This window comes from Henckelia pumila, chromosome 1 (assembly GCF_033568475.1).
Source record: "Henckelia pumila isolate YLH828 chromosome 1, ASM3356847v2, whole genome shotgun sequence".
Classification (NCBI taxonomy): domain Eukaryota; kingdom Viridiplantae; phylum Streptophyta; class Magnoliopsida; order Lamiales; family Gesneriaceae; genus Henckelia; species Henckelia pumila.
The window spans coordinates 4208570-4234688 of NC_133120.1; the positions used below are offsets into that span (position 1 = coordinate 4208570).

General features: G+C 41.2%; 1 protein-coding gene across 1 annotated transcript; it reads left to right on the forward strand.

Annotated features, from left to right (window-relative positions):
* Positions 1 to 4422: 4422 nt before the first annotated feature.
* Positions 4423 to 9020, forward strand: LOC140894211 (uncharacterized). Its single transcript, XM_073302764.1, has 4 exons — positions 4423 to 4877; positions 4966 to 5037; positions 5166 to 5256; positions 8898 to 9020. Exons 1-4 carry the CDS (start codon positions 4423 to 4425, stop codon positions 9018 to 9020), a joined length of 741 nt encoding a protein of 246 aa, XP_073158865.1.
* The last annotated feature ends 17099 nt before the right edge of the window (positions 9021 to 26119 follow it).

Below are 26119 nucleotides of genomic sequence, written 5' to 3' on the forward strand. Positions count from 1 at the left end.
TTGAGGTGTTCTGGTGGCTGAAAACTCATTTTGTATACCCTGTTCATTCAGATAAGCTTCAAGATTTTTGTTAGTAAAATCAGTATCTAGATCACTTTTAATTATGGAAACTTAAATTGATTTTTCATTTTGAATTCTTTTCAAAAGTTTGATCGAGAGGCTACTGTGTGGTCTTTACCACTGAGAAATATAACCCATGTAAAGCGAGAATAATCATCAACAACAACTAAAGTGTACTTCTATAGTGACTCGTACCCAAAATGAGTAATTAACTTTATCAAAATTAAATGGGGTAAAACTCGATTAAGGGATTTCCAAAAGGGTTTATTGAGTCCAAAAATGGGTTTAGAATGTTCAAAAATAGCCCGGAAGGTTCCAAGCCATTGGGTGGTTCGGAAGAACCGTTAAGGATCGGAGGCTCTGTCACGATCGAATGCTCTGATCGCGGTTCGGAGGATCCGAACTATACCCAAGGTCAGTGTCATGGATGAGGTCATCTTTGATGACGTCATGTGATCGGAAGCTCCGAAGAGGTGATCAGAGGCTCCGATTGACTATCGGAATCCAGCCATTAATTGACACGTGGTTGGCCAGGAGAAATCGAAGCAGGGGTTTGGAGGCTACAATCTGATTGGAGGCTCCAAACGTGCGATCGGAGGCTCCGATCGTACTATATAAATATAGGGTCCGAGGGCCATTTTCCTTGCACCTTTCCCTCTCTTTTCTATCGGTTCCTAGTGGCTTTAGGCGATTTTCCTAGCTTCTAGGCATACCCGGAAGTTGACCAAGCGTTACGAAAGTCGTAGCGGAGCTGTGCCTGTGTCCAAGAGTTGGGACATTTCGACATCAACAGACTGATGACGGATGCAGGTATAACTTTGGATCCCTAAAAATATTAGAGAGTATCTATTAGCTTAGTTAAGGCTTTTAAAGCAATAATAGTGACTCGGATAATATTGACTTGTAGGCGTGGAACCTTGGTCTATATTACTAGGATATTTCCTACTGTGATAGAGGTATATAAGTACTGACCGAGATAGCCGGCATGATATATAATCTTTTATGTTCCATTTGTATGTGCTTTGTACCTACCATGTTTTACTGTTTTAGAACATGCATGATTTATATCCGACAGCATCTCGTGAGATGTGGGTCAGGTGGGGAGGCTCAGCCCCTTATGGTTTTTTCTATCACCGAGAGACGCCACGACGGCGGATACTGATGCAACGGTGATAGGGGAATATACGAGTACCTCTCGATTTAGCTATCCAGCACGGTACTGCATATTTGTTGGCGCCCCTGAGCAGACTGAGTTTTACCGAGTTTTAAATCCATTTTAATTCTTCATATATTTTTATATATCATTGCTTTCATATTGAGCGTAGTCTCTCACGTCCAGTGTTTCTGTATTTTCTGGACACCATATTCGATGGGGCAGGTCTCAGGACAAACAGTGCTGGTGGATCGCACCAAGGTGGAGACAAGGGGCCATGATTCCAGTGAGTTTCCCTTAGTGGTTAGGGATTTGATACACTGTTTGATTTGGTTGTATAAATAAAGTGTTTTATTAGGGTTCTCTGTCGGTTGTATCCTGCCAACTGTATTTGGATGGTTGACTACGAGAGTCAGGCTAGTGATGGACTTTGGGGTGATGAGGATCCTCCGAGGCATCATCGAGCTCACCTTCATCGTAGAGAGGGTAGACGCCGATTTGAGTTGCATAAGTTTGTTCAACTCGGGCCTAAGCCTTTGGTGGGAAATGAGACTCCTGAGGCAGCAGAAGATTGGCTTGAATGGATGGTGCATTGTTTTTGCGCATTCAATTGTTCCGAGGAACAGAGGATGGAGGCTACTACTTTTTCTGTTGGAAGGAAGAGCCCGTAAGTGGTGAAGATCCGCGTCCGCTCAGTTGATCCATGATCAGGTCCATGACTTGTGGGAAGACTTTTGTCGTTTGTTCCGTCACCTGCACTTTCCTCCAGCCCTTCGTCAGGCGAGGCAATATAGCTTCTTAATATGAAGCATGGGATGATGTCCATTGATGAGTAACAGCAGAAATTCATTGATTTTCTTCCCTATTGTCCGCACATTGGCACCAGTTCTGAGGCGAAGTACGAAAATTTCCTCCAAGGTCTGAACTAGGAGATCTTTGGCAGGGTGATTGTTTGTGACGATCCTACATCATATGAGGGTTTAGTGAACCTTTGTCGCCAGGCAGAGATCAGTGTGAGGCGAGGGCGAGAGTTGCAGTCGTCTCGACCTTTGAATTATTTGGGTCCACGTACCCAGTATTTTAAGAATTAGGGTGTTACTTCCTCTTCTTCTTCCGAATCTGGCGGAGTGCATCGTTTTGGTGGTCAACGGATGAGTTGTTGTCAGTAGTGTATGAGGCAACACCCTCCAGGCCAGTGTAATCGTTCTTCTGGTGCTTGTTTTCTCTGCGTGAGATAGAACATCTGAGGAGGGACTGTCCTAACCTTGTAGGAGTAGCGAGTGGTTTTGGTAGCGGTAGTGTTTCTCAGGATAATGTCCAGCAGCAGCAGTCGCAACAGCATCTGCATCTGCAGCAGCAGTGGCAGCAGCATCTGCAGCAGCAGCGACTTATGTCTTCTTCACATGGTCATTCTACTTTGTGCCCTCGTACTCAGGTTCAAGTCTTTGCGCTGAACCAGGAGCAGGCTCAGGCTGATAGCGAGCGCATGATTACAGGTAATTTTAGTTTATGTGGTTTTCCTGCATGTGTTTTGATCGGCATGAGTGCGTCTCATTCTTTCATATCAGCTCGGTTTGTTAAGAGGTTTAGACTTCCATATGTTCCATTAGACGTGTTAGTAGTTGTTTTGACTCCTATGGGTCAGGAGGTGTTAGCTAAGCGTTTAGTGTTGGGTTGTGTTTTGAGTTTTGAGGATCATCAGTTGAGTGCTAACCTGATGGTTTTAGCGATGGATGATTTTGGCTGTATCATCTAGATTGAATTGTTGACTACCTATAGAGCCGTAGTGGATTGTTACCAGAGATTTTTCCAATTTTGCCCTGAGGGTGAGGATCATGGTATTTCTATGGCGAGGGAGCGCGACCCCCGATGCTAGTGGTTTTTGCTCTGAAAGCTTGTCGTGCTTTAAAGTCTGGTGGGAAGGCTACCTTATCTACGTGATTGATGCATCCTTAGAGGGTCCTAACATTCAGGAGATACCAGCGGTCCGCGAGATTCTGGATGTGATTCCTGATGAGATTCCCAGTTTGCCACCTGTGCGTGAGGTAGAGTTTGGCATAGAGTTGTTGCCAGGGACATCACCGATTTCTAGAGCTCCTTATCGTCTCGCTCCGAAAGAGATGAGAGTTGCAGAAGCAGTTGCAAGATCTTCTTGATAAGGGCTACATTCGACCTAGTGTTTCGCCTTGGGGAGCCCCAGTGTTATTTGTCAATAAGAAAGATGGTTCGATGCGTCTTTGCATAGACTACCGTAGTTGAACCAAGTAACAGTGAAGAACAAGTATCCTCTTCCGCGGAGAGATGATTTGTTCGATCAGCTTCAGGGGACTTCTGTGTATTCTAAGATTGATATGCAATCAGGATATAATCAGTTGAGGGTTAGAGATTAGGACATTTCTAAGACATCATTTCGCACATGGTATGGGAATTTTGAGTTCTTTGTGATGTTGTTTGGATTGACGAATGCTCCTGCAATTTTCATGGACTTTATGATCAGGGTTTTCCACGATTTCTTGGATAAGTTTGTGGTAGTGTTCATCGATGACATTTTGTTCTATTCTCGCAGTGTATACTATCATTCTTTTCATCTTCGTGTTGTGTTGCAGATAGTGAGAGAGCGACAGTTATATGCTAAGCTCAACAAGTGTGATTTTTGGATTGAACGAGTTGTTTTCCTTGGTCATGTGATTTCTCGATATGGTGTGGCAGTTGATCCTATCAAGACAAAGGCTATTCTGAATTGGGCGCATCCGACGACAGCTTCCAAGATTCGTAGTTTCCTAGGGTTGGCAGGATACTTCGCCGATTTGTGGAGAATTTCTCTCAGATAGCCAAGCCTTTGACACAGTTGAATAAGAAGGATGTTTCTTTCGTCTGGTCTGCAGAGTGCGAAGAGAGTTTTCGTGAGCTGCGACGTCCTTTGACGACAACTCCAGTGCTAGAATTGTCGTCTGGATCTGGTGAATTCGTAGTCTACACCGATACTTCTCTCCAGGGTATGGGGAGTGTACTGAATCAGAATGGGCATATGATTGACTATGCCTCTAGACAGCTGAACCCATGAGGAGAACTATCCCATACATGATTTGGAGCTTGCAGCCATTGTCTTTTCTCTTAAGATTTGACATCATTATTTGTACGGTGAGAGGTTTGAAATCTTCACGAATCATAAGAAATTGAAATACCTATTCACTCAGGCTGAATTGAATATGCGACAGCGTAGATGGATGAATTTGTTGAAGAACTGTGATTGCGAGATCAAGTACCATCCAGGTTCTTATAATCCAGTTGTTGATGCGCTTATTCGCAAGGTATATTTGAGTTCCCTTAGCACTAGTGCTGTTTCGCACGTGGTAGAGGATTGTTGTTCCTTCGGATTCACTTTTCGGCACAATAAAGAACAACATGGAGTTTGTGTTTCCTCAGTGCTCGCTGAGCCAGCGTTGTATACTCGGATTAGAGAGGCGCAGATTGCTGATCCAAAGACTCAAAAGCTAGCCCGATTAGCTCAGGATGAGAATAATTATGGTTTTTATTTCCAAGCTGATGGTCTGTTGTGTCTTTTTGGTCGTGTGGTTGTTCTTGATGATTCCACACTGAAGGAAGATATCTTGTCGCAGGCTCATTGTAGTAGATTCTTTGTTCACCCAGGAACTATGAAGATGTATAAGGATCTACGGATGAGATTTTGGTGGAAAGGAATGAAGCGCAGCGTGTATCAGTTCGTGTCTCGATGTCTTGTGTGTCAGCAGGTCAAGGCAGAATTCCGACGACCAGGAGGTTTGCTTCAGAGTTTGGAGATTACTGAGTGGAAGTGGGAGCACGTAACTATGGATTTTGTCACCCACTTGCCTATGTATTCCAGGAATTGTGATGCGATTTGGGTTGTCGTGGATTGATTGTCGAAATCCGTGCATTTTCTTTCATATAACCGGGATATCACTTTCGATAGGATGGCACGTCTATATGTGCAAGATATTGTTCGTCTGCATGGGATTCCACTGAGCATTGTGAGTGACAGAGATCCGAGGTTTACCTCTAAGGTAGTTTCCATCGTGTTCTTGGTACTACTCTGAGCTTGAGTACCGTGTATCACTCGGAGACTGATGGACATTCTGAGAGGACGGTTCGTACCCTTGAAAATATGCTCAGAGCTACTGTGATGGATTTTGGTCCAGCTTAGCATGACCATCTTGCGTTGGATGAGTTTGCGTATAATAACAGTTACCATCGTAGCATTGGCAAGGCACCGTTTGAGTCTTTGTATGGACGATGTTGTCGTACACCTTTGTTTTGGACGAGGTTGGTGAGCGTCAGGTTGAGGGTTCGGAGTTAGTCCACCAGATGGCTGATGTTGTAGAGTTGATCCGGCAGAGGATTAAGACTATTCAGGATCGACAGGATAGTTAAGCTAACACACATCATAGATCGTTGCATTTTCAGCCAGGAGAACATGTCTTTCTGAAGGTTTCACCTTTTCGGAGAGTGATGAGGTTTGGGCTTAAGTGTTGCATAATTTTGTGCCCGCAAGTTCACGGTGTCAAGTTTTAATATATGATGAGTAGAGTATCGATCCCATGAGGATTAATATGAAAATATTCAATACTTGTAATTAAAATAATCTTAATTTTATTTAGAAAATTAAACTTTTGAGATTTGCTGAAAAATTAAATAAATAGTAAAGAATTATCAAGCTCACGCACACACAAATCTTAAGAAATGATCAATCAGAGAGAAATGGTCTAGAGGTTTTGATTTCACTTGGTTTCGACAATATTCAATCCTAAATAATCTATTTCATGAATCTCTTTCAATTAATAACCAAGAACACTTAAATTATTCTATTTCTCTCTCCCGAGCAACAAATAGAGTGTATCGACTACAGTTCAATTTCAATATCCCTATTAAAAATCTAGTTGTAATGATATGTGTAAAACGATGTTCCTTAGAGTATCTATTAAAGTTATATACTCTCCCGAGCTATATAAACAATTAATAGTGTAGTTTATATTGATCCTATTCAAAATCCTCTCTCCCGAGTGCCGGATTTCAAATAAATATAACAACTCAATTTATGGCCAGTAAATCGAGAAGACATTAAATTTTAGAAACACAATTAATCTACATAAATTCAATTCATTAAAATCAAAGATTCATGAATATGTCTCAACCAAGCTACGTCAACCTCTAGACTAAAAAAGTTTAGTTCATACTCAAATTCATAGCAAACCAAATCATGTTCAATATCTTAAACATAATTCAACAATGAAAAGGAATAAATAAAGATGAAATAACAAAGCCGTAGTCTTTCTTCCGTGTCCGGTCGAAAAGTCTTCGTCTTCATTCCAAGCAATCTTCAAATCTCGATCCAAAATCGCACAAAATTGCTCTCAAGAGAATTGTGTGTATTGGCGGCTGATAGATCCTTCATAGCACTCAGAAAAATCCCTTTTATATGCCCTTGAAATCGTACAAAATATTCCCAAGAAAAACCCAAAAGTTTCCATAAAAACTCAGACTCCTAAATTCTGAAAACACGACAGCGCGGGTGCTCTAAGACACGCGCGGGCGCGCCTTTGCTTTGCAAAACATACTTCAAAAATTCTCAGGTAGCACGGGTGCGCTAAGGGTCGGTGCGGGCACGCTGTAGGCTTGCATTTTTCCACCAATTTCTTCACAGACGGCACGGGCACGCCTGGACCTCGAATTTAGCCATTTTCTTCTCTTTTTCAGCTCTTGATTCTTCCTTAAAACTCCCATCTTTTAGGCTTAAATCCACTTAAACGCATCAAAGTCCATTACTTTCTACAAACACAAAAACAACAGCAATTTACGCAATATCTACCAATAAATCCCAAAAGTCAAGTAAAAATCATAACAAATTAAGTGCACAAAATGCACTTATCAAATTCCCCAAAACTTGATCTTTTGTTCGTCTTGAGCAAAACTAACACAAAACTCAAAAGAATGACTATGGACCAATGGCCTCCGTATGGATTTCAAAAACAATTCAAACCCACTCATATCCAACCTACTAACACTTGAAAATTATTTATCAAGAAAAATAGCTCAACCTTATAAACTCATAAACTCCGCAACTCACGTTTCAAAGTACCTTTCTCTTAACTCAATTCAAACATTCACAGATCATGAGGACTTTTAAAGGTAACACATGACCAAAGTAAGGAAATTAAATCAAAAGCACTCACAATTGGGTTAATTCAAATAAAATAAGTTGTGTGCGTGCTTTTAAATCTCTTAATTATTTTATTTTTATTGAAAAATTCTCAAAGTTTGATTTTCTAGATAAAGTTTGGACTATTCTAATTACAAGTACTAAATATTTTCATATTACTCCCTGTGGGATCGATATCTGATTTAATCACTATATTAAAACTTGACACTCGTACGCTTGCGAGGAATTTTCACTATAAGTTTTTGGCGTCGTTGCCGGGGAGTAAATTTTGATTATTTTTTAGTCTTGTTACCAATTATTATATATTTTAATTTAGAGTTTTTATTTTATTTTTAATTTATTAATTAATTTCTTCTTATTTTTAATTGCAGTTTTATTTAATTGATTTTTATTTTTATAATTTTTTTTCTTTTGTTTTCATTGCAGTTTTAGTGAATACATTTGGCGTGTGAGAGCGAAGAAAAAAATCAACTAACACCGATGAAAGTCAGGCTGACGACTATAAACCAAGAGCTACTTGGGAGGCAACCCAAATATTTTATTTTATTTTATTTTATTTGTTTTTATTTTCAGTTTATTTAATTTTCTTATTTTTAATTGCTTTAAGTATTTTTTATTTTAATTTTTTTAGCTTAATTTTTCTTAATTTTCAAATTTTTTTAGGCTCCAGAAATCTCAAAGTCGAGGAGAGGGCGCGCCCGCCCCATTAATCGAGTGCCCGCGCCATACCCTGAAGAAATTTGCGAGCAATAGGCTACCCTTCGTTTCACTGATTTACGAACGGCGCAACAACAAGCGCTATCGCGCATCACATCCGCGCAACGAAAAGCGCTATCACGCACCACGTCCTAGCGCTAACATTCACCATTCGCGCTCTCCATTAGCACTCACACCAGCGCAATCGCGCGTCCCCATCCTCCATCTGCGCAACAGGAAGCGCCAACCACTCATCTTCTGCGCTTAATCTCGTGCTATCGCTCCTCCTTCCTTGCGCATACAACCCTCTCCATTAGCTCCTTATCTAGCGCTATCGCGCCTTCCCACTCTTCATCTGCGCTGCGCAAATGCGCAAGAACTCCAAGATGCTGCAAATTTCCTCCACCAACCAAGTCCATCATGCATGCTATTTTCTTGTCCCAGCGCATCATCTTGAGCAAACTCGCATTGCCTTTCACCAGCTGCTAAACCATGAATGATTGCGACTCATCAGCAGCCTTGTCGAAATCATGCGCCAACTTCTTCATCAATGACACCATCGCGCCCTCATCTTCTGCAGCGCCAAACTCATGTGCTAACAATTTCTAAACAGCGCTCCTTTCTTGCAATAACGCTCCCAGCCACATCTCCATTAGCATGCCCTGTTGCGTATCCCTATAGTGCTACAACATCCGATAGTGCACTTCAAGCAGCCTGCTATGCTTTTTCTTACTATCTTGCTTGTTATGATTTTACTTTTGTGAGTTATGGTGTGCATGTATTATTTTTCAGGATCATTTGGATGTTCATGTGGTGCTACTCAACCATTTTAACCTTGGCATTGCGGCTGCGAAATTATTTTCCATGAATATGGAGATGAAGTTGATAACGTCGAGTACTGATGCTCGGTGTTGAAGGTACATGTCCCTTGTTCTTTTATTCTTTTTAATCATTAGGGACAATGATTACATTAAGTTTGGGGGGGTGAATCAATGTTCAATTTAGTTGTTTGGTTGAAAGTTGAGTTTTGAATTTCATAGATAAAATTTTTGTTGAGTTTAGTTGTTGTTTTTAGTTGAGTTGAATTGAGTCGAGAAAGAAATGGATGCATGGCTGAAAAATTTTTGTTTTGTGCTATAATTGAAATCCATGATTGTCTACCTATCTGACAAATATTTTTGAGAAAATGGAACCAATTAATACTTGAATCTGAGTTGTGAAACATACATACATAGATATGATTGAGGCATTGTTGAAATTTTTGGGCCTGATTTTCATTGAAAAATTTTATCCTTAGTTGCCTATTTGAGCCTACACGTATATTAGTACTTTGAGGTACGAGAATTCTAATTTTTGTGAAAATCATCGTTTACTGCTGATGATTATTTTTTTTGCACTGATTGATTTTTGTATGATTTAATTGTGGATTAAGACTTGTTTAGAACTAGTTCAAACACTCTTCGAGGCGAAATAAGGGCAAAACTGAGATTAGGAATGATTTAGGCAATTTTTCTGAATTCGTTTGAGCCTTTCAAGCTACCCTAAATTATATGTATCCCTAGTACCTTATTTGAGCTTTATTGAAAATCGAATGGCATGCGTGTAAACGTGTGATTAAACCCCCATTCGTCATTATTTCAAGGTCCTACATTGACTACCTGAATAGCCTAAACACTAATTCCTACCTTTAAGGGAGTAATTTGAATGCTAAAATGGTATATGCTCCTTGTTTTATTTGTGAAAAATGGAATGGTGTGGTGGATGAATTGAAAAGATGAAAAGAGGTAGTAGAAAAAAAAATGTGGTTGGAAAATTTGTAAAAGAGAGTTGAAAAAAGTTGTGAAATAAGTTGAAAAAAAAAGAGTTGAAAAATCAATGAAGTTGGAGAGAAAAAGTGTGAAATTGTGAATGAAAAGGAGTTGAGATTAGAGTTTAAACATGAATATAAATTACTCCTTAATTTGAATTCTTATTCCTTCATTTGTAGCCATGAGCCAGGCCTTACATTATAAGCTAATTAAGTCCTATTGACCGAGTCTCAGTTGCCCAATATACTAGTAGAGAAGAGTTGCGAGAATTTAGCCTATGAACTGTTGATTGATACTTTTAATGATTATGAATTTTGATCGAAACACGCACACACTATTATTCTTCGCATTTACCTACTTGTGGGTGTTTTTGATAAATATTCCTATATTTGATCCTATTCTACCTTGAAAAGTCCTCATGATCTATGAATGTTTGAATTGAACTTGGATAAGGGTGTTTTGAACATGAGTTGCGGAGATTGTGAGTTCATGAGGTTATTTTTGTTATGGCTGAAAAATTTCAAAAGTGTTAAAGTAAGGTGGTTAGATTGGATTTGAAAATTCTTTGAAATCATTGCTAAGGCCATTGCTCCATAATATTTCTTTACTATTCTTGTTGGTTTGATAAAATGAATTTTTGGTATTTATTAGTTTTGCTCGGGACTAGCAAAAGTCTAAGTTTGGGGGTATTTGATAAGTGTATTTTATACACTTAATTTATATATAATTTTAATTGTTAATCGTTTGTTTCGAGCAGAATTATGTGTGGGTTTTGTTGTTTTTGTGTTTGCAGAGAATTATGGAAATAATGGTAAAAGAAGAATTATTGTGGAAGAAGAAGAAAAAGAAAAGAATTAAAGAATAAATGAAGAAAGAAGAAGAAAGAAGAAAAAAAGAGAACAGGAGAAGGAAACGTGAGAGCAGAGATGGGCTTTTCTTTTATTGGGCCTCAATGGTTAGCGCTCATTCAAGCGCTAACGAGAAGACAAGAAGCGCTAACGCGCTTGTCAAGTGAAGGCGAGGAGATTGGATTCCAGAGCCCTATGCGCGCCCGCGTGATGGATGAAGCGGCCGCTCGTAAATCTAGAGTTGGAAGATTTAATCGGGAAGGAAACTTTCTATTTTATTGGGCTTTATTCTTGGGCTTTTGAGTACGCTATAAAAAGAGATTTTTTAGTCTGAGATTAGAGAAAGCTGCCACACACAATACAGATATCAGAGAAATATTTTGTGGATTTGATCGTGAACTTTTGGGAAGTATTTCTGGAGCTTAATTGAAGAACGAAGACAGAGTTCGATAGACCGGACACGGCATCGACGACGGATTTGTTTCTTATCTTTTATTTTATTCTGAATATGTTTGGATTTTTAAACATGTTTTATTTTATTCAGAATTTTATTATGAACTAAATTTTTATAGTCTAGAGGTCGGATGGAACCTGGTGTAGACACTTTCATGAATTCTTGATTTTATTGGATTGAGTTTCTTCTGATTAATTGTTTTTCCTAGAATTGATTGTCTTTTCAATTATCTGAACAATAATTGATTTGTAATATTTATTTGAAATCTGGCACTCGGGAGAGGAGATTTTGAATAGGACCAATAGAAAATACACTGTTAATTATTTATATTACTCGGAAGAGTGTATATTTTAACAGAGCTTTTAAAAAAGAACATCGTATTGAATTGATCACTGCAAGTAGATTCTTAATAGGGATATTGGAATTGAACTGTAGTTGATATATTTTATTCGGCACTCGGGAGAGGGAATAATACACTTAAGTGTTTTTGGCTATTAATTGATTGAAATTCATGAAGATTAATTAATTAGGATTGACTGTTGTTGAAACCAGGTGAAATCTATACCTCTAGACCATTTTTCTTTGATTGATATTTATCTGAAAGTTGTGTGCGTGCTATAAAATCATCTTGATTATTTATTTTTATGAAAAATTCTGAGTTATTGATTTTCTAGATAAAGTTTGGACTATTTTAATTACAAGCACTAAATATTTTCATTTTACTCCCTGTGGGATCGATATCTGATTTAATCACTATATTAAAACTTGACACTCGTATGCTTGTGAGAAATTTTTACAACAAGCACATAAAATTCTAACATTCAAATTACTCTCTTAAAGGTAGGAAACGGTGTTTAGGCTATTCATGGGTAGTTAATGTAGGACCTTGAAACGATGACGAATGTGGTTTATCACACGTTTGCACGCATGCCATTCGATTTTGAGTAAGGCTCAAACAAGGTACTAGGGATAACATGCATTAATGGGTAGCTTTAAAGGCTCAAACGAATTCAGAAAAATTGCCTAAATCATTTCTAATCACAGTTATGCACGTATTTTGTCTCGAGGGGTGTCCGAACTAGTTCTAGACAAGTCTCAATCCACAATTAAATCATACAAATTTCAATCAGTGTAGAAAAGAACAATCATCAACAGTAAACGATGATTTTCACAACAAATTCAGATTTTTTACCTCATGTACTCATTTATCTCGTGAAGGCTTAAATGGGCAACTAAGGATAAACATTTTTCAACAAAATCAAGCCCAAAATTTCAAACAATGCATCAATCATCTCTATGTTTGTGTGTCTCAAAATTCAGATTCAAGCAAAATCACAGAGTATATAGGAGTTCAATCGTTCACTTGGTTCCATAACTTCAAAATTTTTGTCTGCTAGGCAGATATTCATGGATTTTAGTTACAAAACAAAAATTCTAACATCATTGGCCATTTATCCATTTCCTTCATGACTTCTTGAAACATTAACTTATCATCCCAACTCACAACCACATATATTTCCCAAATTCAGCCACACACCAACACAACACAACAAATCCTAAAAACCAAAACAACTAAAAGAAAAACAACAAAACAAAAGCAAAACAAACGCAGAAAAACAAAATCAGCAACAAATTGTCAAATATGACAACCCCCCCAAACTTGGTACATTAATTGTACTCAAGGAATAAAACATGAAATCATAAAGGACATGTACCGCAAACGACGACCGTCAGTGGTCTTCGCCATCACCAGCAGCATCATCATGGGCAGGATCGGAAGGGCCAAAGGTGGGTGGCCACTGTGGATACGGAGGGAATGGGTGAGCCGAACTCGCAGCCTGGGGGAACTGATGTCTCAAAGCATCGGTGAAGCCCATCATATAGTCCATAAAGACACCAGTTGTCTGCTGAAACATCCGGAACTCATGACGGTGCTGGCACATCTCCTCCTCCAAACCAGCAACACGGTCAGGTGCGACAGGGGTAGGAGCCGCAGGCCTGGGTGCTGGGTCTCTCCTTGCGGCGGCTCTCTCATTAAACTCTCATCTCTCAGCACGCTTCCTCTGCTCAGAAGTGGACACCATCAAGAATGTTGCATGACAAACAATAGGAGAGATAGCTTTCTGCAATTATTCATTTGGGCTCCACTCCACCCCCGCCTCTTCACATAAATCAGTGATAAGAGCCGGCAATGCAAACCCACCAGTCGTTTTACCCGCCGCGACACCTTGAATCGTTTCTTGGCAAATTTGCCCCAAGTCAATAGCTTTGCCCTCCAATATACAATAGACAAGAATAGCTAGTTCCCTGGTAACCTCATGCTCGTGATCTGTTGGTTTGAGTCGAGCACACACAAAATTATACCAAAGATTAGCATCACCAATCAATTTTGTCTTCTTCAATTTTGAGGGCAAATGATCATGGCCCAATCGCCACTCCACTCCTGGAATACATATTCGGCTCAGAATCGCCGCATAATCCACTTCATTGGCTTTGTATTCCACATATTTTTCATGAAACATCGGTGGAAGGTTATACATGGTATTGATAGTGTGAGCGTCAAAAGGGACCAACTTTCCGTGAACTAGCACTTTGAACTGCATATGTTTAACTTTCAAGTTCGCATAGAATTCACGGACCAATGGTACGACTACATCCTGGGGTGGCGTAGCAAATTTTTGCCACTGACGAGCGGCCAGTGCCCGGCCAATAGTGCTCATGAAATTATCGTTCCCAAATCCCATTGACATATCAAAGCCATGCTCAGGTAGAATATTTTTCCCTAACCAGCATTGATAATGCTCCTCAGCAGTCTTGTTCCAAAAAACGCTGAGGTTTTGGAGCCGGAGCTGAAGTAGAAGAAGAAGCAACAGATTTCAATTTTTTCTTTGGCGCCATTCTTCAAACACTTGATATGCACCACAATGAACAACTATAATTGACAAAATTTCAACAACCAACAACTCCCCAAAATTGGATTAGAACCCATAATCAATAATTCACAAACTCCGAAGACAATCCACACTCCACAATTTTTTTATCAACACAGTACTTCAATACCCATTCACGGCACTCAACGGAAATCCTGAATGTCCTGACACAACTTTACTTTGAGATTTCAATAACGAAGCACTTACCCCGGATCGTTATAGAATAAAAGATAAGGCACTTGGTTCCCCCGTTTGTAGCCAACAGAAGTATACTCCTTTGTGTGCCCTGTGGAACGTGGCAAACACCGACCCACCTCGAGAAGATTATGAGAAAGGACATAGAGGCTTAATGTTTGAGAGGATGAGAAGGAGTGGCCTAATTGGGAATTAGGGGTGTCGAATGAGGTGTGAGGATGGAAGATGGTGGGAGAATTAGGGTAGAGAGAAATTGGGTGAAAGAGAAATAGAAGAGGGAGAAGTCGGATAGATGGAATAAATAAGGACGGGGCGGGTGCTCGGTTTTCAAGGGCGCGCGCGCCTTCTGTTCGCAAGAATTGTAATGAAAATTGGGGCGGGCGCGCAAAGGAGTGGGGCGTCCGCGCCTTTTCTTCGCATTTATTTTGACGGGAAGGCTTAGGAACGGGGCGGGCACGCTGATGTGTAGGGCGCGTGCGCCATTTTTTTCGAAAAAATAGGGCTTTCAATCGGGGCGGGCGCGCAAGATGCTGGGGCGGGCGTGCCTTTTCTACGCATTTTTCAAATTTATTGGGGCTTCAGGGGGCGGGCGCGCCTTCTGTTCGAACTAAGGCTCGAAATTCCTGAAAAAATATAGAAAAAAATTCAAAATTACTTCCAAAACACACAAAAATAAAATAAGTAAACTGAAAACCAAAAATAAAAAAAAAAAACTAAACAAAAAAAAAAAAGACAGAAACTAAAAAAATATTTTGGGTTGCCTCCCAAAAAGCGTTTGGTTTAGATTCGTCAGCCCGACTTGCACCAGTCTTTATTTGGGGTCTTCAAGCAATGTGCTAGCCGCAGGTTGTACTTCGTTGCCAAAGTAATGCTTGACTCGCTGCTCATTAACCTTGAAAGTTCTTCCATCTGTGCATCTCAATTCAATGGCACCATGTGGATAAACAGTCTCCACGAGAAAAGGCCCGAACCATCACGATTTCAACTTCCCTGGAAATAATTTCAAACGAGAGTTAAATAACAAAACTTTCTGACCTGTTTCGAATTCCCTACGCACAATGTCTTTGTAATGCAACTTCTTTGTTTGCTCCTTGTATATTTTGGCATTCTCATACGCTTCATTTCGGAATTCATCCAATTCATTTAGTTGTAGTTTCCGCAACTCCCAGGATGCTTCAAGATCCATGTTCAGCTTCTTGACAGCCCAAAATGCCTTGTGCTCCAATTCCAAAGGAAAATGACACGCCTTACCAAAAACCAACCTATAGGGAGACATTGGTTTGAATGCAGTGCGGTAGGCCCAAATAGCGTCATCTAGCTTTATTTCCCAATCTTTGTGATTCGTCTTAACCGTTTTCTCCAAGATTTTCTTGATTTCCCGGTTAGAAATCTCAGCCTGGCCATTGGTTTGAGGATGGTATGCACACGCCACCTTATGCCTGACACCATACTTAGTGAGCAAGGTATTAAAAATTTTATTGCAAAAGTGCAAACCTTCATCACTGATTATCGCTTGTGGAGTTCCAAACCTCATAAAAATATTCCTTTGCGGAAACTTTACTACAACACGAGCGTCATTAGTAGTGGTGGCAATGGCTTCCACCCATTTCGAAACATAATAGACTGCTAATAAAATATAAGTGTACCCAAAAGAAGAGGAAAAGGACTCATAAAATCAATACCCCACACATCAAACAATTCCACTTCTAAAATATTTGTGAGGGGTAATTCATGTCTTCTAGATATATTTCCCGTTCTTTGACACTTATCACATGATTTCACTAAGGTATAACTATCTCTAAACAACGTAGGACAATAAAAACCAGATTGTAGTACCTTAGCAGCAGTCCGGGTTGCTCCAAAATGTCCTCCATATGGCGCTGAATGGCATTGTTCTAGAATTTCATGTGCGTCTTGCCCAGCCACACATCTCCGAATCACTTGATCGGCACAACGTTTGAAAACATAGGGATCATCCTACAAGTAGAACTTAACGTCATGAAAAAACTTCTTTTTCTGATGTCGGTTCATCTCTGGAGGCATAGCACCACAAGACAAAAAATTAGCAATATCAGCAAACCATGGAATATAGGAACTTACCTAAAAGATCTGTTCATATGGAAAAAAATTATTTTATGCTTTCCTCCTCCTTAACATCTTCTAGCTCCAATCTCGATAAGTGATCAGCAACCTGATTTTCGCTACCCTTCTTATCTTTGGTTTCAAAATCAAATTCTTGTAGAAGCAGAATCCACCTTATCAAGCATGGCTTGACATCCTTCTTGGCAAATAAATAGCGAATCGATGCATGGTCAGTGTAAACAACTACTTCAGTGTCAATTAAATACGGACGAAATTTATCAAAAGCAAAACTACTGCAAGCATCTCTTTTTCTGTAGTAGTGTAGTTTTGCTGTGCGGCATCCATGGTGCGACTGACATAATAAATAGCTCGAAACATATTCTCTCTCCTCTAGCCCAAAACAGCCCCCACGGCATAGTCACTAGCATCGCACATCAGCTCAAAAGGCTCTTTCCAATCCGGTACAAACATGATGGGTGTTGTGATCAACTCCGTCTTGATCTTCTCAAAGGCCTACAAAAAATCATCATCAAATATGAATATAGAATCTTTTTCAAGCAAATTACATAGGGGTTTTGTGATTTTTGAAAAATCTTTGATGAAACGCCTATAGAACCCCGCATGGCCTATGAAACTTCTGATGCCCTTGATATTCTTCGGAGGTGGAAGCTTCTCTATTGCAACCACCTTGGCTCGATCCACCTCTAATCCATTTATGACACATTATGTCGAAGGACAATGCCCTCTTGAACCATAAAATGACATTTCTCCCAATTAAGAACTAAATTCTTTTCTTGGCACCTCTGCAAATCAAGAGACATATTATGCAAGTAATGATCAAAAGAGGAACCAAATACTGAAAAATCATCCATAAAAACTTCCATCACTTCCTCCACCATATCTGCAAAAATCGCCATCATACACCTCTGAAAAGTTGCTGGTGCATTACACAGGCCAAAAGGCATCCTCTTGAAAGCAAACGTGCCATAGGGACACGTAAAAGTAGTCTTCTCCTGATCCTTCGGTGCGATAGCAATTTGATTATAACCTGAGTAACCATCTAAGAAACAGTAATAGCAATAACCAGCAAGTCTACCAATCATTTGATCAATGAAAGGAAGTGGAAAATGATCCTTACGAGTAGCTTTGTTCAACTTCCTATAATCTATACAGACTCGCCAGCCAGTTACTGTACGTGTGGAGATTAACTCATTATTTTTATTTTTAACCACAGTAATCCCACCTTTCTTAGCCACCACTTGAACAGGAGATACCCAACTACTGTCAGAAATAGCATAAATCACACCCGCATTCAACAACTTTAAAACTTCTTTCTTAACGACCTCTTTCATGGCGGGATTCAACCGCCTCTGATGATCAATATAAGGAGTATAAGACTCTTCCATCAAAATTTTATGCATACAAGTTTTTGGACTAATACCCTTAATATTAGAAATTGACCATCCTAAAGCAGTTTTAAAATTTCTCAATACTCTCAACAACTAATCTTTTTCTACAGCAGACAGATGAGCAGAAATAATAACAGGACAAGTAGAATTTTCACCAAGGAATGCATAACAAAGATGTGCAGGCAATTCTTTAAGATCATGAGTTTTAGCAGGTACCTCTGGTGCACTGTTTTCCAATGTTTCAGATTCCTTAGTACTCACTATTTTTTCTTTCGGAGCTCCCTCAAGGAATTCTTCTTGTTCATGTAGCTCCCAATCCTCTTCCTTATCAAATATCTCATCCGCCACCAAACATCTTTCTAGTGGATCAGTAATTCCTGCACATGAAAAAGAATTATGAGAATCAACAATTTCAATACTTTTACATGTACTTACCTCGTTTGGTCCCCTCATGGTGTGATAAATATTTAAAATCACAGCTTTACCACCAACTCGAAGTGTGAGCTCTCCCTTGTGGACGTCGATCAGCGTGCGTGCAGTAGCTAGAAAAGGTCTCCCAAAAATCAAGTGAGTTTCTTCATCTTCATCCATGTCCAAAATCACGAAGTCTGCTGGAAATATGAATTTGTCGACCTTCACCAAAACATCCTCCACAATACCCCGTGGATATGTGATACTCCGATCAGCCAGCTATAATGTGATGGTGGTCGCTCTGACTTCTCCATGCTCTAAAGTCCTGTAAACAGAAAAAGACATCAAATTTATACTTGCTCCTAAATCACATAAAGCTCGATTTACTTTAGAACCACCAATAAAACAAGGGATAGTAAAACTCCCTGGATCCTTAAGCTTTTGTGGTAACTTTTTCTGTAGGATTGCATTGCACTCTTCTGTCAGATTCACCACTTAATTGTCTTGCAATCTCCTCTTCTTATACATCACATCTTCGATGAACTTGGAATAGTTGGGCATTTTTTCCAAGGCATCTCCAAATGGAATATTGATGTGTATCTTCTTGAAGATGTCTAGGAACTTGGAAAACTGCTCATCAAGTGTCTTTTTCTTGAACCGCTGTGGATAAGGAAGCTGTTGCTTGTAAATCGGTTTACATTCAAATTCTTTCTTTTTCTCCTCAACACTTTCCTCCTCCACTGGTTCTTCAGCTTCTTTGCCTTTTTTCTACTTATGTTTTCTATCTTCAACCTCTAATTTCTTACCACTTCTTAACTCCACCGCTTTGCACTGCTCTTTTGGATTCACTTCAGTATTGCTGGGAAATTGTCCTCGATTTTGATCTTTCAAAGCATTTGCAAGTTGCCCAATCTGTGTTTCCATAGATTTCATCATAGCCCCCAAACTGCACATATGTGTCTCCATGTTGTCCATTCGAGTCTCAGTCCTCGACATCCTCTTGTTAGATTCATTGACATATGTAGCGAAAACATCCTCCAAAGACGCCTTCCTTCACCCTTGTTTGTATTGAATCCTGGAGGGGGATTCAACACATTTTTGTTGTTGGCATAAGAAAAATTTTCATGGTTACGTAAGCCAAGATGATAAGTATTGGGTGGAGGATTACCTCGATAATTTCCATAGCCTCTGGGATTTATGTACTGAGCTTCCTCAGGTGGATGAGATTCTTCTATGGCAACAGACACACCTGCAGGTTCTGCTACATTCACCTTGTTTAGAGTAGCAACTTGTGTAGTCAACGCAGATAATTGTGCAGTGATGGAAGTGAGAGGATCAACATTGTACACTCCTTTCTTGACTCCCATGCATTCAGATGGCCATTGATAACTATTGATAGTCATTTGTTCCAGCATCTCATATGCCTGAATGGGGTCCTTGGAAAATGTAGTGACCCTTACCTGGATCACCTACTAAACAGAATTTAGGCATGCAATTAACTTAATAAACGGATATCAGAATAAAACTGCGGAAACCAAATACAAAATACAATCCCAAGTAAAGGAATCTGTAAATACCCAAATATTATACAACCATATCGAACAGCTGTATTAATCCAAATAACAACAGAATAAAACCTAGGCGAAGCTCCAGCTGACCAACCGCTGCCTAGCCCCTCTTGGATCCACCCGCCTCATCCAATCGCAAACCTGCCCCATGGTATAGGGTGTTCAGAAACACAGAGTACGAGACGTGAGCATAAAACGCTCAGTACGAGAGTATGAGTATACATGCATGCAAAGTGAACTCCCTATAAACTCGAGGTCAAGGATCAGATAACAGAGACAGACCGGGCCCTGGTATGTAGCACGTTGTGCCGTCGCTTCAGGAGGTGGCTCCCATACCATAATACCAGTAGATATGCCGGACCCAAATCGATGGAAGTCCAACCACTAACAGGATAGGGAAAAACCCTACTAACAGACATCTCGAAAGAGATAGCTCAGTATGCAAATGAATGCATCATAAATCAATGACATATAAACCATGCAGTCACATAATACATGCATACTCAGTCAGGATATCTCGAATAGTACTTTCGTACCTCAAATCAGTGCAAGCTCTACCAATTCTAGGTCCACGCCTATTGTCTGCTCTACACTGCCAAATGATACTACTATCATTATAGTGCTCTAAAAGCCTTAACTAAGCTATTACATACTCCTAAATATTTATAGAAAGCAAAAGCTATACCTTCGTCCGTCGTTAGCCCTTTGATGTCGATGCCACCAGAACTTGGGCACAACTCTGCTATGACTTCCGAACGCCTCGACGACTCCCGAGTCAAGCCTAGGAAGGCTAGAACAACTCGAATACGACTAGAGTAGAGAGAAAATCCGGAATTGGCAATTGAAAGTGAATTCTCGGCCTTCTATTTATAGACAACGATCGTAGCCTCCGATCCTCGATCGGAACTTCCGAACCTCGATCGGAACGTCCGATCCTGCCATCGGAGCTTCCTAAGATCCTGATCTGCCACGTGTCAAAATATCATTTGTTGACTTCGGATAGGGGTGATCGGAGCTTCCGATCCAACCACACGTCATGGAAGACGTAATATCATCGGTGCCTCCGATCGCTCATCGGAGCTTCCGATCCGTCCGATACCCAATTTATTTAATTAGCATTAATCCTTTAATTACTCAATTAGGGTACGGGCTACTACATTCTCACACACTTAAGATATTTCGTCCTCGAAATCAGATCTTAAATACTGAATGTAATACAGAAATCAGAAACATTCTTTATTCAAATCAAACGATTACAGAGTTTTTAACTGAATACAACTTAAGAATGAAATCAAAACAACTCAGGATGGTCTTCACGCATCCTGTCCTCAAGCTCCCAAGTAGCTTCCTCAGTGCCTCGGCGCTGCCACTAAACTAAAACCAAAGGAATGACTTTGTTCCGCAAAACCTTATCCTTATAATCCAGGATACGAATAGGTTTCTCAACATAGGTCAAATCCTTGCTTACCTGAACCCCAGACCGCGGCAAAATATGAGACTCATCCGCCACATACTGTCGCAATAGAGATACGTGGAACACGTCGTGAATACTGGAAAGATGCGGTGGCAAAGCTAGTCGATAAACCAAATCGCCAATGCTCTCCAAGATCTCAAACGGACCAATAAATCTGGGAGACAACTTGCCCTTAAGACCAAATCTGAGAATTTTGCGAAAAGGTGACACTCTCAGAAACACTTTCTCCCCGACATTGAACTGCAAAGGCCTACGCTTGGTGTTAGCATAGATGGCCTGACGATCCTGTGCAGTCTTAATCCGTTTCTTGATCTGATCAAAAATGTCTATCGCCTGCTGGATAAACTTCGGTCCCTCAGCCTGTCTCTCCCCCACTTCTTCCCAGAAGAGTGGAGTACGACAACGTCGCCCGTACAACGCCTCAAAAGGTGCCATCCCAATACTAGTATGATAGCTGTTGTTGTACGCGAACTCGATCAATGGCAAATGATCCTGCCAGGCTGAACCAAAATCCATGACGCACGCTCTAAGCATATCCTCCAAAGTACGGATAGTGCGCTCTGACTGACCATCAGTCTCCGGATGATAGGCAGTACTCAAACTGAGAGTAGTACCCATCGCACGCTGAACACTCCCCCAGAATCTATAAGTAAACCTGGGGTCCCGATTGCTGACAATGCTCACAGGCACTCCATGAAGTCGAACGATCTTCTGAATGTACAACCGAGCCATACAATCCACATTGTACTCCCGGCTATAGGCAATGAAATGCGCTGACTTGGTGAGTCGGTCCACCACAACCCAGATAGCATCACAGTTCCTCGGGGATACCGGCAAATGGGTCACAAAGTCCATTGTGATAAATTCCTATTTCCATTCAGGAATAGGCAGACTGTGAAGCAATCCTCCAGGTCGTTGGTGCTCTGCCTTGACATGTTGACACGCCAAACATCTCGAAACAAACTGATAAACACTGCGTTTCATTCCTTTCCACCAAAAACGAGTACGTAGATCCTTGTACATCTTGTTGCTCCCAGGATGAATACTCAACTTAGTGCGATGCGCCTGAGACAAAATCTCCTCTCGCAACTCTACATCCTGCGGAATCACAAGCCTACCAGACAAACACAGAAAGCCATCTGACTGATAATGAAATCCAGACGAGCTACCCTCGTTAGCTAGACGAGCTAAACGTTGTGTCTTCGAATCAGACATCTGAACATCTCGAATCCGCGAATACAAAGCTGGCTCAGATAATATTGCAAACATCTGGATACCCTGCATACCCTTCTTATGCTTGAAAGTATATCCTGAAGTACAACAGTCACTGATCGCACTAGACATCGAACAAGTTTGAAGTGTGGATAGTCGCACCTTGCGACTCAAAGCATCAGCGGTGAGATTAGCAGCTCCCGGATGATACTTAATCTCGCAATCATAGTCCTTAAGCAAGTCCATCCAACGTCTCTGCCTCATGTTCAATTCCGCCTGAGTGAACAAATATTTGAGACTCTTGTGGTCGGTGAAGATCTCAAATTTCTCGCCATACACATAATGACGCCAGATCTTCAAAGCGAACACAATGGCTGCCAATTCCAAATCATGGACTGGGTAGTTGTCCTCGTGAAGCTTCAGCTGTCTAGAAGCGTATGCGATCACATGCCCATTCTGAGTCAGGACACAACCTAACCCCTGAAGAGAAGCATCAGTGTATACCACATACCCTCCAGATCCTGACGGTAATGCCAACACTGGCGCAGAAGTCAACCGCCGTCGAAGCTCACAGAATTCTCCTCACATTCGGAGGACCACTCGAAATCCATACCCTTGCGGGTAAGCTGTGTCAAAGGTCGAGCTAGTTGAGAAAAATTCAAAATTAAGCGACGATAATATCCTGCTAGACCCAGAAAACTACGGATCTCAGCAACTGTCGTCGGATGCGACTAATTAAGCACCGCCTCAATCTTGCTTGGATCAACAGAAATCCCCTCCCTGGATATGATATGGCCAAGAAAGACCACTCGATCCATCCAGAACTCACACTTGCTCAACTTGGCGTATAACTGCTCATCTCGAAGAGTCTGCAGTACCAACCGCAAATGAGAAACATGCTCTTCCGTATTACGCGAATACACCAAGATGTCGTCAATGAAGACCACGAAAAACTTGTCCAAATAATCCCTGAAGACACGGTTCATCAGGTCCATGAATATAGCCGGTGCATTAGTCAAACCAAATGGCATCACTAGAAACTCGTAATGCCCATAGCGAGTACGGAATGCAGTCTTGGCTACGTCCTGATCTCGGACTCTCAACTGATGATACCCAGATCTCAAGTCAATCTTGGAGTAAACTGAAGTGCCCTGCAGCTGATCAAACAAGTCATCAATACGAGGCAAAGGATACTTGTTCTTCACAGTGACTCGATTCAACTGCCGATAGTTAATGCACAACCACATAGACCCATCCTTCTTCTTTACAAAAATAACAGGAGCTCCCCAAGGAGATACACTAGGATGAATGTACCCCTTGTCCAAAAGATCCTGTAGCTGATTCTTCAACTCACGCATCTCTGACGGAGCCAGATGATATGGTGCTCGAGAAATAGGCGAAGTACCCGGCATCAACTCTATGCCAAATTCGACTTCCCTAACAGGAGGAAAACCCGGAATCTCATCAGGAAATACATCTGGAAATTCATCCACAACAGGAATACTCTCTATCTCAATACTCTCAGCGGACAAATCAACTGCATAGATAAGGTAGCCTTCCCCGCCAGACTCTAGAGCTCTACAGGCTCTCAAAGCTGATACCAAAGGCATCGGGGGTCGCGCTCCCTCTCCATAGAAAAACCAGCTCTTACACCCTTTCGGATGAAAGAGTACTAATCTCTGATAGCAGTCCACTGAAGCTCGATAGGTAGTCAACATATCTATTCCCAGAATGCAATCAAAGTCATCCAATGCAAGAACCATGAGATTCGCTAACAGAATGTTTCCCTCGAACTCTAAATGGCAACCCATCACTAGACGCTTAGCCAAAGCAGATTGGCCGTCGGAGTAGAAACAAACATCACTACATCTAGTGCAATGCATGGTAACTTATGCCTCTTAACAAAACATGCAGAAATGAAGGAATTAGATTCACCAGTGTCAATAAGTACAAGAGCAGGTATACCATAAAGCAAAAATGTACTTGCGATGACTTTCTCATTCTCCTCCACTGCCTGATCATGCCTCAAGGCAAACACCTGGCCAGAAGCTCGTGGCCTCAAATGAGAACTCCCAGCAGGCTGTCCCTGCGACCTCTGCTGAATAGTGGCCTGAGAACCAGATCCTGAACCTGAACCAGAACCGCCTCCCCCAGATAGTGGACAATCCCTCCGGATATGACCCACCTCGCCGCAACGAAAACAAGCTCCAGAAGCTCTACGGCACTTGTCGGATGGATGGTTCTTCCCACAGTGATCACGCTTGTCCTTCTTTCCAAAACGGACAACACCTCCAGAACAAGAGGAAGAAGTAGATCCAGACTTCTTGAAAGATTGGGCACGGGGACCCAAAGAACTAGCAGGTCTCGACTGAGAGAAAGACCTGTTCCGTCGAATGTTGTCCTCTGCCTGGTGACAACGGCTCACCAAACCCTCATAGGACATGTCATCACCAACCGCCACACGGTCATGGATCTCAGGGTTAAGGCCCTGAAGGAACAGATTATACTTCATCTCGGAGCTGTCGGAAATCTCGGGGCAATAGGATAGCAGATCAAATAACTTCTGCTGATACTCATCAATAGACATGGCTCCCTGTCGCAGACTCAGTAGCTCACCCGCCTTCGACTGACAGAGTGCAGGAGGAAAATATAGCTTCTGAAAAGCTGTGCGGAACTCGGCCCAGGTGGCCACTCCTCTCGCCGCAACAAAAGGTGCAGAAGTAAACCTCTACCACCTGCGCGCACGTCCATCCAGAAGATAACCAAGGGTCTCTATCTTCTGCTCCTCGGTGCATTGGAAAGTCTAAAAAGTCATCTCCATGCAGTCTAACCAGTTCTCCGCATCCTCTGGAGACTCACCTCCAACCATGGGCTTAGGCCCCATCTGCAAGAATCGACGTACACTGAAACAGTCCTCATCTCGATGATGATGGCGGTGTTCCCGAAGAGGCTCCCGGTCGGCATCACCCCAACGCCCACCAATACTGCCATGAGAACTCTGGTCGTCACGATCTACCATCTACAAAATTAACCTAACGGTTATCTTTATGTAGAATCTAAATCCCAAGAATACTTTGCATGCTCTGATACCATAAATGTAGTGACCCTTACCTGGATCACCTACTAAACAGAACTTAGGCATGCAATTAACATAATTAAATGAATATCAGAATAAAACTGTGGAAACCAAATACAAAATACAATCCCACGTAAAGGAATCTGTAAATACCCAAATATTATACAACCATATCGAACAACTGTATTAATCCAAATAACAACAGAATAAAACCTAGGCGAAGCTCCAGCTGACCAACCACTGCCTAGCCCCTCTTGGATCCACCCGCCTCATCCAATCGCAAACCTGCTCCATGGAATAGGGTGTCCAGAAACACAGAGTACGAGACGTGAGCATAAAACTCTTAGTACGAGAGTATGAGTATACATGCATGCAAAGTGAACTCCCTATAAACTCAAGGTCAAGGATCAGATAACAGAGACAGACCGGGCCCTGGTATGTAGCACGCTGTGCCGTTGCTTCAGGAGGTGGCTCCCATACCATAATACCAGTGGATATGCCGGACCCAAATCGATGGAAGTCCAACCACTAACAGGATAGGGAAAAA